Here is a 15,499-nt window from a genome sequence, read left to right as displayed (position 1 = left end):
TTTATTAGGTCAGGCCATGATGCAGTCATGGCCCATCTTAAGAGGGCAATACACTTGGGAGGGTTCCATATAACAGGGACTAGCTTTGGCGGGCTCTAGAATTCTCATACTACTGGTGCAGTTCATTTCATAAAGATAAGTGCTGTGTGGCAGAGAAGTCACAACATGTGCCTTTGGCAATTAAGCAGGGTCATCCCAGGGGGGCAGGTAAATATGCACATTTGTAAAGATCTATGCAAATATTGGAATGTTGACAGCCATATCTGCAGATCAAATAAAAGACAGCATGTTTTAAAACCCAATATTCCACACATAGCACACCCTAACTTTTAACACAAACATAAGGCATCCTAATATTTAACATAACACACCCTTCCATGTAACAGAACATGGCCTACAATCTAGGACAACGTACATTACACACTAACACATAACATATTGTTCCCAAACATGGCACACATCACACCCTAGCATGACAGACGTCCCACTGTATACAACACACAAACAACACATGATCAGGATACATCTAACTTCTTTACAGATTCGAATGAGACTATTCTAGTGCAGCTACAATGTTACAAGCAGTTAACTCTCTCCCTCAGTCTGAAACCACACACTTAATAACTGATGTGAGAATTAAATGTTTCCTGTCCCCCTACTAACCTTTTAATCACTCACCTGTCATGCAAGTACTAACAATACCATTACCATTTCAAATGCCTAAAAATGCAAGCATACACGTGTAGGTGCTAACAATGACAACCTTCACATTAGTAATTACTGGGCATTGTGTAACTGTGCAGCTGCAGGCACCATTTATACAATCCTACAGTGATCTGGCCTCTTTTCTTATTTATCAATCCGCTATCCTTTCGACCTCCTTGAAAAGTGTTCTGATGCAGCTATAAGCATTCCTGCCTAGTCTCCGGGTTTATCTGGGTCTTTGCGCTCTTCTCCAGGTCTCCGGGGATGGGCGTGGAGTCTCTGGGATTTCCACCCCTTCCAATAACTCTGCCCACATTTCGATGTGATTGGCTACAAACAGACCAATAGTAACCAATCACATTGAGGTATGGTATGGTAATGTTTATTTATATAGCGCCTATACATAGGCAAGTGTTTCAAAGCACTCAAAGAACATAACGGTCTGCATAGGCCGATTGAGTGAATATGCTACATTTAACAGTTTAGATACAGCAAATAGGCCTAATGGCGATTCTGCAGTTTTTTCAAGTGCACATTAAGGGGTGAAGACAAGGGAGAACAGACAGAACGATCTTCAGGTAGAGTGGTATACAGATCGTGTAATTGCAAGAGGGCAACGGCGGGGCAGAGGACCAAGTGCACCCAGTCGGTAGAGACTGGTGAAGTGCGGAGAGAGAACTCTCAGAGATTTAATACAAGTGCAGTGAGGGGGTAGAGTGAAGGGCCCTGAGGCAAGAGCAGAAGGACTGGCATAGGGGGGCCCGGGACCTGGGAGACTCTGAGGTACCCAGGCAGCCAGTAAGTAAGCTGTATGGAAAGGAGGGAGAGAATGAAGGGCAGAGAGCTAGGTTAGCAGGGTAGGGTGAGAGAGAAGAAAAGGAGAAGAGGAAGGTCTTGAGGATTTTACGGAACTTAAGAATATCAGGCTCAAGACGTAGGGTGGCAGGGAGGCTGTTCCAGAGGGAGGCGCCTGTTGAGGAAAGGGATCTCCCTCCAAATCTCTGCTTGGAGAACCGGCTCACTCGCAGAAGGTTGAAGGTAGATGAGCGGAGGGCTCGAGAGGGACAGTATTTAGGAAGGCAGCGTTGAAGGTAAGTAGGTCCCATGCCCCAGAAAGCCTTGACAATGCAGAGGGTCTTCAAATGGATCCTTGCAGCTACGGGGAGCCAGTGAAGGGATTTCAGCGCCGGAGAGCTGCAGTCCCTGGGCTTGAGGCCAAGGATAAATCTTGCAGTTCTGTTCTGGATGAGTTGCACAGTGCGCGGGGCAGAAGCAGATGAGCATGGGCAGAGGAGTGTAAATCTTGCATCATTTGACGTTGATTTTTGTTTTGAAAAAATGAGGGTGGTGCGGGTGGGTGGAGATTGGGGGAAAGGGGATAGGGTGTCTGATGACATCATCCTCTAGGCACAGAACTTACCAGTAAGATCTGTAGCTTGAAATAGGCACCGGGATCCCATCACCCAACACAACATGATCACCCACAGTCTATCCCTTTAAAAAAGCACTTAGAGTGCTCATGCACTGCCTCCAAAAATTGGACATTAAAATATATGTCATATGTTGTCACCAGACATCTACCCTGCAGTACGCCCTAAACATGCAGCCAGGGACACAAAAACAAAGACACCCTATATGTGAGCTGGTCATGCGGGATCACTGCCCCCAATCAAACCACCCTCACGATTACACGCCACCTGCTGCCCGCATTCAGGAGAGTACTGAAATCACACCTCTTCAAACAAGCTTTAAGCCCTTCAGTTTATGGGATGAGGCTTCGGGTGATGCTGCCACACCTAATCTCCATCTTGTGGTATGCCAGTCAGCCCATGCGTTGTACATACAACCACATTGCATTATACAATACCTCAAACCCAGGATAAGCAAGGCGGTCCATGCAAGACTACAATTCATAGGCCTCAAGTTGTATACAGGTCTATCAGCAGCAACAGCACCACACAGGAATAATGAAACAACACCCCACTCCCACAGGGTCCATGAACTTCCACATGAGTTATAGCCAGAGTGAAATCCCTAAACTCTAGGAATTGGGGTGGGAGCAAAGTACAACACAAAAATGTTGCAGGGTTTTTGCAGGACTCTCAGCCAATCCCTCTGACTACGACTTTTCTGTCATTTCTAAAAATCAGAAGATGCCTCAAGTGCGCACACACACAGAATTAACTTACGGTATGTTTATCTGAGGATTCTGGTGACTATGTGGGAATTAGTTAGGCCTAACCTCTTGTTTAAGATTAGTCCCTCTTGATTTTTCTTTTCCTGCATCAGCTACCATCTTTGCAGCAGCATGTGCGAGCTATTGATGCGTCCTTCAGTTCAACTACCCTGATAAGCGATCATGGGTTACCCTCCAAGAAATAACACAGGGAGGACAATTAGCTCCTTAGTTTTGGTTTTAATTTAAGGCAGTCCTTGTCACTTTTCAACTAGGTAGGTGTATGTGTTTAGATACATATGTATATTTTCTGCTGTGCTCTTCCATAGAGTCCTTATATGTTTTTGGTCCTGAAGAAGGCGAAAGAGTAATGTCATCGCCGAAACATCAATTACAAGTCGACACGTCTCCATTCCATTTATCTACAAGTAATTCAGTCATCCAAGGCTTGTAGACATAGACCCTGGGATACTGCGAATTTGTGAATCTGTCATTCAATGGGAGAAATAGAGATTCCACAATTGTAGCTCAACTCTGTTTCTCTTTTTGAACAGTCATGTTTTATTTGGCACATCACCTATGAGAAATAGTAATATGCCAAATATAGTGGGATAAATGCTGAGGCCCCTAAAGTAGCTCAGAGTAGTATAAATCTGCTAGAGTTGCTCATCAAGCAGCCAATTTGCAGCTTTTTGCATAGGTCATTTGTTTACATACTGGCAGATTCAGCACTTTTTGCACCTTGTTGAAGTATTGTGATGTTTGTATTTATCACAGTCTATCAGTGTATTCAGAGTTGTAGGATTTTTATCATGCCACATTCAAGATGTCATGTGAAATCAAAAGAAGTTAAAATACGTTTCAAGATTGACTATCAAATTATGTATTAGCCTTTTCTTGTTTTTGAAGTGATAACTAATATCTTGCTGATAGTATTGTGTCATGAACAGTACAATGTGTAACATTCTATGAAACTGTTTAACCATTATGGCATTTTACCTTCGCAAGGAAGATTTTTGTGTTCTAATGAGCTTCCATATGAAGCTACAAAACACAGTGCCATGGTGTCTGGTTCTGGACTCAAAGTCCTCCACAAACCAGGAGGTACGCTCTATCGCAATCCCTGTAACTTGTGACTGGCACACTCAGGTGTTCCATTCGGCAACATTTATGCTGCTCATTGCAGTCTTTCCATATGGTGGCAGTAGTGCTATTGAAAATCTTCACTTTAAAACATATGCATTTTCTCCCCTTTGTCTGCAGTTACACACAATACAAGTGAATAAGAGATTGGGAGATCCGGTGGCGGGGGTACATGGGATCTCCCACCCACTGAGGACCAAGTACCGGCACAGAGGGCGGGGACTCCGTGAGCCCTGCATGAGCTTTCTTCTTCCTTCAGGGATATTTCTGATTACTAGCTGTGCCCAATGGTTCTAGGCCTGAACTTTGTTTGCTAATGTTGGTAGCATCCTGTGCGCCTGAGTGTCTGTATGCCTGTTCAGAGAGATATTTATTAAATCTGACCATTTGCGCCAAACCCACACATTTTTAAAAAGCACATCAAATGTACATTATTATAGGGTGAGACAGTCATTATACAATGCAAGGTATTTAATAGTCAGACAGTCAACATTTGTTTCGGCCTAACAAATGGTCTTCCTCAGTGCACGTCCTGAATGTAACTTTGTTAAACAGCTAAAATAAAGGTAACAGTGATTTAAATTATAACATCCCAGCTAAATATAAGTATTTATATTAAGCATTATGGTGGTGCTCTCATAGGTCTTGGGTTCAGCGTTAATGGAAGCCGGCTTGGGGGTTTTCTTAGCAAGTCGGAAGTGTTTATCTGAATAGCTGTGGTTCGTTTGAAGACCATGTTTGCGTGTGCTGTGACTGCTGTCCACCTTGTTTTCGGGCATTTAATTAACGGTTTTGCCTAGTGGTATTTGGTAGCATTGCATTAAAAGTTGTTGCTGGGGGTAGATAAGTTAGTGTTTCAGCAGTCTAACGGTGGGAGGGGGGAGTGCATTTAATGTATCTGTTCACGAGCACGGATTTGTTGCTGTCTAACGTGTTGTTGTCCCTGTCGTGCGTTTTGGCGAATGGTGACATTTCAACGTGGGCACATACCCTATTCTCTAGGCTTTGGTGCCAATCGGTATTCTTTGTTATATGCAAATTGCCTTTGTACCTGTCCTACTCGCCCAGTTTGTTTTGTTGCATGTATACATTTATGCCTGAGGGCATAGACAAATCTGAGTGGGACATACTTTGTGAATACAGTTAGGCCTAGTATTGTATTGGCCTCGGTTCCCAGGGTCGGAGCACTTGGTGTACACAGTGACGATGGTCAATGGAGGAGTGCCACTAATAAATAACGCCTATCGGAAGAGTTTTGAATGCCTTTCTCATGTTTGGTTTGAGTTCTCGCGTTTCTGGTCCCTTATTTGCACCCTTTCCCCCCATGTCTTCCTTTTTCTGTTGATACTCGTACACCATAGTGCATTGCTGTTTCTAGAATGAGCTCCAACCTAATTTTCCCCCACATCTTTTTATAGTAAGGATTGTGAAAGAACGAAGTTCGCACACTATGTTCAATAGTCGTAAGCAACAAGACACGGTTACGTTGTTGTTGCCTAAAATCGAAAAACTGTCCCCTTCTCGCAGCACCCCAGACCACACACGACCCAAAAGTTGCAAAGAGTTGCCTTCACTGGTCCTGGGCAAGGTACCTTGCTCTACTTCGTTAGCATGCTCCCATCAAGTTATTTTTTAAATGCACCTGCCAAGCTGATCTCACGACTTGTAAATCTTGTAAATGTCCAGTAATTTGTAGTAACTGTCCAGCTTCTCCAATGGTTTGCACAATCCTCCATAGTTTGTATCCAAACATCATCATTAGGCCTCCCAAACCCGCTGTCGGCTCCCAACTGCGGGCTGGCTTCCTAACATGACATTAGCTCTAATAATTGAGTTGCATAGAGCTGTATCAGCAACCCTACCAGATGTGCCCTCGTGCCACACTGAAGTGCCCATGCTGAAAGAGAATTTCATGACAAGGAGAAAGCACAACCAATAGAATCTAGAAGTTGAAAGCAACATAAAACAGTGGAATGGAGGGTATGCAACCTGAAGCTTAGCTACTTAGAGCGGTGTCGATTCAAACTTATGGGACTGGCAGTTTTTTTTTTTTCGTGATGGAATACTCTGCGCAAGTTGTCAATCCCTTGCGAAGGATGAATGGATGAACATAGCCTTTGAGAACTACTGACGTTATGGCCATGGAACATTTGTAAGGAGGGTGGAGAGTTGCAGTATTTCTGCATATATTAGCCTGCCTATTTCTTGATGCACTTAAACATTTCAGTGGAATGACAACCCTTTTGACAGTGTGACAAGACTTCTTGGCTTTTCTGCTTAACTGGACTTTTGGTGTTTGTTTTTCTCTTTTAACTGCTGAAACTTAGAACCACTTGGCAAACTCATGTGCAATGCGATTTTCCATTTGCATGGCACTCTACCATGCTGATGGGTATGGAGATCTTTGAAACTTGTTTGACATTCACTTTGCGTTAAATGAAAAGTTTAAGTTTAACTGTACATTGCTGGCAGCATTGCACCAAATATGATGGTGTCTACGCACCATTTTACAGAAAGCATTGGTTAGTCACCATGCGGCGCGTTCTCTTCTGCAGAGTTGTCATGTAAACTAAGGAAAGCGGTCCACTGTAACTCTTTATGCATGGTATACTGGCCGTGCTCCACTGGGTGGATATTGAACATCTCAGCGCCAACTTGCCTTGATCTGCCATTTCAAGGAGCAGGCGCTACAACCAGCTCCTGCGTGTCTGCAGCACCCAGTAGGCAGGAGCTACTGCTGGGGAGCCTGGAGTATAAAGCGTCCCACAAATCCAACTGCTATAGAAGAGGCACACTTTAAATGTGTGCATTATGATTGACCCACTCTGTTTAAATGTGTACTAGATGTGTCCTGAGACTGAAAGTTCGTGTCGCAAATGTTTTTGTGAGGAGCCAAAAGTAGCTCCTGTTAGCTGATGGATTCAAGCTCACCAGTCTCTCCTAAGCTCGAAGCGGGAGCTAAATGGCTCCCAGAAATTTCGAAACCTTCCAAGAATTAGGATACTGCCGGTAGTAACTCGCATCACATTGTTATGTTATAAGCTCCACCACAAAGATGCCACTCCAGTCTGTCAATGGACCATTTACATTTCTTAACAAAAGCCCTGGTAGAATATAAACAGAATCCCAGAAGTTTTTCCTCCTGCCATAAACCGCCCTCCAGTACCTGCGGGGGGAGGGGGGGCGTGTCTGGTTCAGAAAACGGTTATTTAGTGCTTTGAAGCAATACAGAAGTGCTCAGGAATGCACTCTAAAGAAGCAGCACTATGAAGGCATGTCCTCTTGCCCGTGGAGCACTCTAAGGATTGCACTAAAGTCCTGCAAGCACTATGTTTTGATCAGAGAGCACCCATGGAAGACTAGAATTTTATAGTACAGCCCAAGTAAGCATAACGCATGTACAGGGCACCTGCTGAAAATTTGCTGCAACAGCCGCTAAATGCTATCTAGTCTCACTCGACTCAACACGATGCAGTGATGATTCAGACAGGGAGGGGTCGGTTGCTGAAACCCGGACCCTTTGAGGACCATGCAAGGGGGTGTTGGGGTGCTGATGTCCAACCGCTTCCCCACGGCGAAGAGACTATTTGCCTACTCCTTTTTGTTCTTCTTGATATCCGACTGGTTATTTATAACGCCATGTGCCGGTTTTCCAAGTAGCGCACGTTACGAATCGTTGATGCTATCTTTTGCAGCGTGATCATATGACCTGGTATCATATGTTGCCAAAGGAGTGAGAGTTGTGTAGTGGGGCATGTGCATGGTGTTATGGCGTGGATCTTGTGCAGTGTTGGTCTTGAGCAGCTTTGCAGTCATGGCTCTTGCACAACAGTTTTGTCTCCTGTGTGAGAGGGATATTCGTTCGCTGCAGTAGCCGTGATGCAGTGACGTTTTGGTTAGTTGAGCGTTTATTGGCGTGGTAAAGCATTGATCCCTGCTGTAAGCTCTCCTGATAACAAGTAGTCTTGTGAGGGGCCTTAGGCTGGTATGGTACGCAGGAAGTGGGTGCATTGAGTGCGCATTTTGGGTTGGGTGGTATGTTGGTAGGCAAGGATGATTTTTTTTGGAAGGGCGGGTTAGTGCTGTGTACATTGCTCGGTGGGATGGAAATGGGGAACACGGGCTGGGGATTGCAATCTGTATATGGTGTAAACAGCATCCGTTGGGGCTTGGTATACTATTTATATACTATATAGGTATACTATTTTTAGGCATAATAATGTGAGTGTTAGCCAGTGAGAGAGCAGGAATTTGTGGAGGGTCCTGTGTTCTGTAGTTGTGGGTTTACCAATTTGAGGGCCCTGTGGGTTAGTAGATATAACATTGTCTCCCAACACTAGAGGTATGTTATGTTAACAGTTCTTACCGTGCACTGTTGCCACCTGAGTGGTCTCTTGGCGTTTTAGCGGATCTGTAAAGCAGGGGGGAGGCTGATAGGTTAGTGGGACTAAGTAGGAGAAAAGGGCTGTGCGGTTGGCAGCTTCAGTGAGGTTGGCACCGTTAACTGAGCTTAGTTTTTTTTTTCTTCAGTTGGTAGCCACCATCTGCTGTATTTTATTTTTTTCGTTATGTGCGTGGTTTGTTGTACTGTAGCAGTATTGTTGTGTTTAGTTCAGAGTTTGAGAAGGTGTATGCAGAAGGGCGAGTTTTCAGTAGGGTTATTTCATGGCAATACCATTTGCTACCCCTGCTGTTCAGTCTGTGGCCCATATCACTTCCCCAGCCCGGCACTCTGGTGTGCAGGAATTACCATCCCGACGGGTTCCTCACAGGGGCGGATGTTCCTGTACCCCGCGGTCAGTCCCAACACAGATGGGCCAAATGCAACATAAGGCTAACTAGCACAGATGTGCTACACCCATGGAAAACCCCCTACCTTTGAGATACCTGAGCAGTGGGAGAAAAATGGCTACATTTGAGGCAATGTAGAACCACTTAAAATGCTACCTGATCTTATTATGAAGATGTACAACGTCCATTTTGTGCTAGAGGAGAGGGACTTGTCCCTCAAAGTGCAGGGTCCAATCGTGTCGGTTGGAAGTGTTTTATTTTCTGTGATGGTGAGCTGCTAGTGTGTACCTGTCTCTGTCCCAACCTCCTGTCTGTGTGTCGCTCTGATCCTTGCCATCCTGTTCACGTGCCTGGCCTCGGTCACGTTAAATATAACCACCATATCACATCACTACGCTGACTCTCTACTATAAACCAAACTACAACACAGCTATACCCCTGACTAATTCGGCCTAGCTATCCACATACGAACAAAACCCCATGAACACCTTCCTATAAAACGCAGCTAGCCGAGCACCTTCCGGCTAATTGCTCACATATGCGTCCTTCAGGCCTAACGCAGCCGTAGCCCAGTCTGGGTGTTCACCCACCAATTTAACTGATATCTTCAGCACCACACCTAACGCTAGGATGCAGCTACCATCCGGCAATTACATCAGCTGCAAACATCTGGTGCACCCACGCACCCTACGGCACTCTCTCTCTACTGACCAGAACTACAGTTCCCGAGGGCGTTCAACCAACCAGCGCTTTGAGGACATTCTAATTCACACTTCTCTGCCCTTATGTTCACACTCCACAAACTGGGATTGTCTATCAATCACAAAGGGTCTCAGCTGTAGCCTACACAGAACCTGACTTTTCTGGGTCTCATCTGAGACACTAGCTCTGAGAGGATTTTCCCCTTGGAGGGCAGGATCACGGCTATCAAGAGGGCCACAGGTCATTTTCTCAGCAGAGAGGTGACCTCAGCCTGGTGGTAGCAGTATCTACTGGGTATCGGTCCAGCGTTCCTACTGGCGGTACCTCACACGAGGCTCAAGATGAAATTACAGCTGCATTTCGAAGCCTCATGGAATCCGGAGCCAGGCTCCCAAGCGGAGCTAGTCAGCATTTCTCCCTTTCTACACCATAACCTTGTCTGGTGGTCCACGGACTGCAACCTGCGGACAGGCAGCCCCGCAAGTGACCATCACCCTGGATTCCTCCCTGCAAGGTTGGGCCGCTACATTGGACAACCACAGCGTCCATGGAGTCTGGTCCCTGCAGGAGCAGGAGGCCCATATCAACTGGCTGGAGCGGAAAGCTATCTTGCTCGCCCTCGAGGCTTTCCTGCCGCTCATCTGTGGCAAGGTGGTCCTCATTCAGACGGACAACTCCACCAGCATGTATTACATCAACAAGCAGGGTGGCACCAGGTCTTCCCTGCTGTGCAGCCTAGCAGGAGCCTACTGGAACTCAGAAGACTAAGTCTTCTCTTCCTCACCCGGTGGTTAAGCGATATTTGGCGGGCCTCACCAGGCTCTACCCGCCTGTTAGGCAAGATTGTATGCAGTACCCATAGGGTGCACTACAACAACCCTGACCTCCTGGCAGTAGTAACCCAATCTTTGGTATACGTCTGTACTACACAGGTTGGTAGTGTGGAGGAGTAGCCATGCTTATCTCAAGAGGGGTCAATGTGAGCTGTAGGGGAGTTAAACAGAGGCACGCAAGGTTTCTTGATAAAACAATTATTAATGTATTTACCATCAGTTAATGTAAGCCGTCTTCAGATGGGGCACTGTAAAACACCACACAAATATACTTCTAAATTACACAATCTTATTTCAGAATCGGTTAATACCCATTTGGGGTATCTGGTCTTTCCATCGAAAAGGTTTCCCTCGAAGCCCTTTCCAACTAAAATTTGCATCGAATCTTTTTGCATCGAATGCATATATGGATGGGGTAAAGGGTTATTTTTCATTGGGGTGGGATTCTAAGGGTAAAAAAGGGGGTTGGGGGATCCCCCCCAAAATAATGCAAAAAAATCCATTTGATGCAAAAGAATGTGATGGAAAGTTTTCGTTGGAGGGGGTTTTGATGTAGGCCGGTTGGATGGAAAGACCATAAACCCCATTTGGGATGGCATACAGCAGAGACCTACAGCCACAGGTGACTTCAATTGCTAGGGTGCTGTTGACATTAATGTATTCATGTTGCCATTCAGGATTAGTTACGAGCAAGTAAAAAGGAAAAAGATTATTAGAGCAAAGAAGTTACCACAAATATTTCTTAAGCAGGCAAATACTTTCAGATCCCTCAATAAGAGTGATTCAGTTAAAACGGGATAAGCCAAAGTCAATAGGCAAGCGTCTATATGAGCTGAAGCACTTCCTTGAAGTTAAGTAGAAAAGTCTTTGCACAATGTTTCAGAAGTCTTTGAAGAAAAAGATGAATCACTGTAGGGCCACAAGCTGTTAGACTTGTGAGAAGTAGAAGATGCAAGCAACTCTACAGCAAGGGTAGAAAGGGCTGAGTGCGTAGAGAGGCTGAGTGTGTAGAGAGGCTGAGTGCGTAGAGAGGCTGAGTGCGTAGAGAGGCTGAGTGCGTAGAGGGGCTGAGTGCGTAGAGGGGACGAGTGCATTGAGGGGGCGGGTGCGTAGAGCCGATGAGTGAGCAAAACAGGTGAATACATAGTGCGTGTGAGGGCATAAAGAGGACGAGTGCCTGGAGTGAACGAGTGCCTAGAGCGAACGAGTGCCCAGAGTGGAACTGACCTGTTACTAGAGCGGACGAGTTGCGCAGAGATACTGAATGCGTAGAGTGGATGGAACGAGTGAAATGGAGCGCGTGGGGCAGACAAGAGTGCATGCGTAGGGCAGACTGGAGCGCGCGGGGCGGACTGGAGTGCAAGGGGCGGACTGGAGTGTGCAGAGCGGACTGGAGTGTGTGGAGCAGATTGGGATGCATGGAGTGGAAAGGAGTGCATGGAACGGACGTTTTGAAAAGAGCATATAACACATCATATCACACCACCACGCTTATTCTCCCCTCTACACCACCACTCAACTAGAACACAGAGATACTATGACACCATTCGGTATAACTGTTCTCATACTAACATCCGCTGCATACTCCACAGCACTCCAAGTAAAACACTGCTGGTTACACACCCCCCAGCCAGGCGTTCTCCTCAGGCATAACACAGCCACACTCGGTCTGGATAAATCCTGCCAGAACAAACACATACTCCTGATCTCTTAACCACCACACCTACCGCTAAGAAGCAGCTATTACACGAATACCGCACCAGCTGCACACATAGCCGGTGCTCACACGCACCTTTTGATTCTCTCTACTCTCTCTACTGATCTGAACTTCGGTTCCCAAGGGCGTTCAACCTACCAGCGCCTTCAGACCATATCAATGGTATATAGGCGCTATATAAATACAAAATAACATAACATAACATAATTAAATCATTCTCTGCACTCGATCTTTAAAGCATACATTCCAATTTGTCTCCATTTCCAATTTTTCAAAATATATATTTGGATTGATTCCAAAACACCATTCTATTCTACTTATTAGTTAAATTATCCGGATGGTTTAAACTTGCCAACCTAACCAGAGGCTGACATGCTGGCTGCTTATGGAATGCTTAGGATAGTATGTAGAGTGTGTGGGTGTGAGAGTACGAGAGATGCCTTGGGGCTAGACAAAATGAATGGGATCATGGAGAGGGTTGTTGCCTTAACTACTTACCTGTTTGTAACCTGCATCTACAATAAAGACCTCCCTTTCGTATTATGCAGAGTGCTTTCTGGTTCTTGCATCCGGCTCCATGTTTCAGGGACAAAGACCCTACAATGATAAACTGTGATACCTCTGTGGGGCTCTACATCACAATCTTAAACTAATATTGCAAATAAAAGGGTCCCTTATCTGAGGGTTTACAGCTCTCAAAGGAGATTAAATGAGGCGCACTCACTGGAAGGCGAGGGGCCAGTGGATGAGGTACAGGTCCAGGTACTCAAGCTTCAGGTCCTGAAGAGACTTTCTCAGGGCTGGTTCCACGTCCTCAGGGTGGTGCTTGGTGTTCCACAGTTTCGATGTTACAAAGAGATCCTCCCTCTTGATGGCCTTTGGGGGGAGAAGAAGAATTTTGAGGGAACCAATAAAAGACAAGAAACGCGAGAAATGGGAAAAAAAGACTATTAGAAAAGGGGCGATGTAACACAGACACGGACAATGAGACGGAAAGAAACAAAGAAGAAGTAAACAGACAAATGTGAGAAATAATGAGACAAGAAAACAGAGGAGAGGAAACACAGAAATATACAATGAAACACTGAAAAGAAGCAAACGACAAATATACATAAAAAGAATGTGGGGAAATATAATGAGACAAGGAGAAGCGAGGAAACACAGAAACGGAATTAAAATGCTAATATGGAAGGAGCAGAGGAAACACTAGAAGGAGGCAGGGAGCATAATGGGACTACAAAACTGAAGAGATGGGTCAACACTAAAGAAGAAACACAGAAATGAGCAAGAAACAGTGAAAAGAGGTGGGAGAAAAGAAAACAGAAGAGAGATATAACAACACAGACCGGGCATGAAAACAAAATAATTGAGAAAACACTGAAGTGAGTAAGGAAATACAAGAGGCTTGGAAACAGGGAAGTGTGAAGACATCAGAAGAGAGTATATTGACACTGGACGGGGCATGAAAACAGAAGAATTGAGAAAACACTGAAGAATTGGGAAAATGCAGAAAATACTTAAAAGAGATTTGGAAATGGGAAAAAGTGCATTAGACGAGAGGTGAAGTGACACTGGACAGGGTATGAACAAATATTGAGAAAACACAGGAGTAATGAAATACTTAAAAGAGTCTTGGAAACAGGGAAGAGTTAAGACAACAGAAGAGAGTATTGTGGGGTGTAATCAAAGACCCCAAACCAATGGTACTGAAGGGCCCACAATAAAATGACCTGCCAGCATTAATAACAAAATGTTCACACTGAAAATGGGCCTATAAGGCAGACGGTGGGGTTTCTGCATGTAACACATGGATGGTCAGTGTGATAAAGGCCTACCTGTCATTACAAAAGGTAAAACAGCATTTTAATTCACAAAGGTAGAAGAAATTCAAAGGCCCCTTTCACATGTAAAATAGGATTTTGAAACACTAACAACAACACGGCTTTGCATGTGTGTTTGCAGTTTAAAGCAAGATATGAGAAAAATGTCCCCCCCCCGCTAACATGAAGATGTCAGGAAAAAGACACGGTGCGTGTTGACAAAACGTAATGTATATTATGCTACACATGCAAAATACCGGCAAACATTTGAAAAGAAAAGCTCACTTTGTTTCCATGAAAAGGTTCCTGTAGGCCCGAGGCAGACCCTTTTTCTTGCTGTGGGATAAATGTCACAAAGCACTTCCCCACTGAGACTGCCTGGCTTGCATCCAGATGTTTACAACTGCTGATGTTTACAACTGCTATAAAATGTGGATTGCCTCAAAGGTGTTGAAAGCCAAGTGTCCCCCCAACTTGCTGTCTCTGAAGGCAGTTCAATGCAGAGCAAATAGCTCTAGCCGGTGCACCTCAGGTATTTAGGTGCTGCAGTCACCAACTTCAAACAACCAACATCAAAGAGACTGATAAAAAAGCTCTGGTCACAGGCTGGCTGAGGGAGACAAATGGTCTGCAGGAAGGAAAGCTCTTATTTGCACATATGAAGATTCCATTTGTTTAAATGGACTGTCACTATTGTTGCATTTTCCCAGAAACCACAAGTCGCACTGATTACATGTATGTTTCATTTTTTAGATAATTTCCATGCAGTTGTGCTGATTTAAAATTCCTCCACCTGCGACTTAAGGAATTTTAATAACCAGCTAAACAGTGTTCCTGGCTGCTCTGACAATGTTCAGAATTTGGGAGTTGGTGAACTGATGGAGGGTAAAATTAGGAATGTGGGGAATACATTGCATGTTCCCAATAATTATGTTTTTTGTAAAAATGGCTGAAAATTGCCAAACGCCCGTGCAACATGGTGTGGTCTCGGCTATTGCGTTATTAAATTCCCCATGATTAGCTGAAGCAGAATATATATGTTCTTCACCCATTCACCTTTGATAAATAATTTGGATAGGAGGTGCTTCCTGGCATATTGATTTCTACGGTGCTCATTCTGAAATGTGTTCTGCAACCTTATATACTCTCTATGCAGGGGCAAAATCTCAACCCTCTTACTGCTTAGTCTCTACCCACAATGTCAACTTAAGATAGTTCTATTCAAATCTGCTTTTTCTATACACCTCCCTGGTACCCAGGGTACACTTCTGAGTGGCACCTTAACAATGCAAACAACTTTCTATCCACTGCAATGCAATTACACTCAAATGAATAGTCTGCTGCTGCTGCAAATGTCACAAGTGAAAACTCTCAAGTGATCCCGACGAGCCCCCCGTTATGTTACAGTTTATTGGGTGTTCACTCTCAACTCGGGGAGTTCCCCCGTGAAGGTGTTGACAACAAAGCTCTTAGCAGATTCCAATTTGGTTAGGCCTCCAACCTAACAGTGTATATTTATTTTAATTTCTTCAGTGAATCCGAAACAAAACACCAGCAGCCATGGCACAACACAGTAATCACAAATACAAAGTATTGCATCAATTGACTGACA

At 44.8% G+C, this 15,499-nt stretch overlaps 1 protein-coding gene across 2 annotated transcripts in view; it reads right to left on the bottom strand.

Moving 5' to 3' along the window:
* AKR1A1 (aldo-keto reductase family 1 member A1) overlaps window positions 1-15,499 on the bottom strand; it is a 428,825-nt gene that overhangs the window by 143,547 nt on the left and 269,779 nt on the right. For both annotated transcript variants that reach the window (XM_069642381.1, XM_069642380.1), the window contains exon 4: window positions 12,792-12,943. In XM_069642381.1, the coding sequence (XP_069498482.1) occupies window positions 12,792-12,943 (152 nt within the window). The remainder of the gene's footprint in view (window positions 1-12,791; window positions 12,944-15,499) is intronic.

The sequence above is a fragment of the Ambystoma mexicanum genome, chromosome 1q, assembly GCF_040938575.1.
Source record: "Ambystoma mexicanum isolate Mex_15411 chromosome 1q, UKY_AmexF1_1, whole genome shotgun sequence".
NCBI classification, from domain to species: Eukaryota; Metazoa; Chordata; class Amphibia; order Caudata; family Ambystomatidae; genus Ambystoma; species Ambystoma mexicanum.
This window is presented reverse-complemented; position numbering and strand designations above follow the sequence as displayed.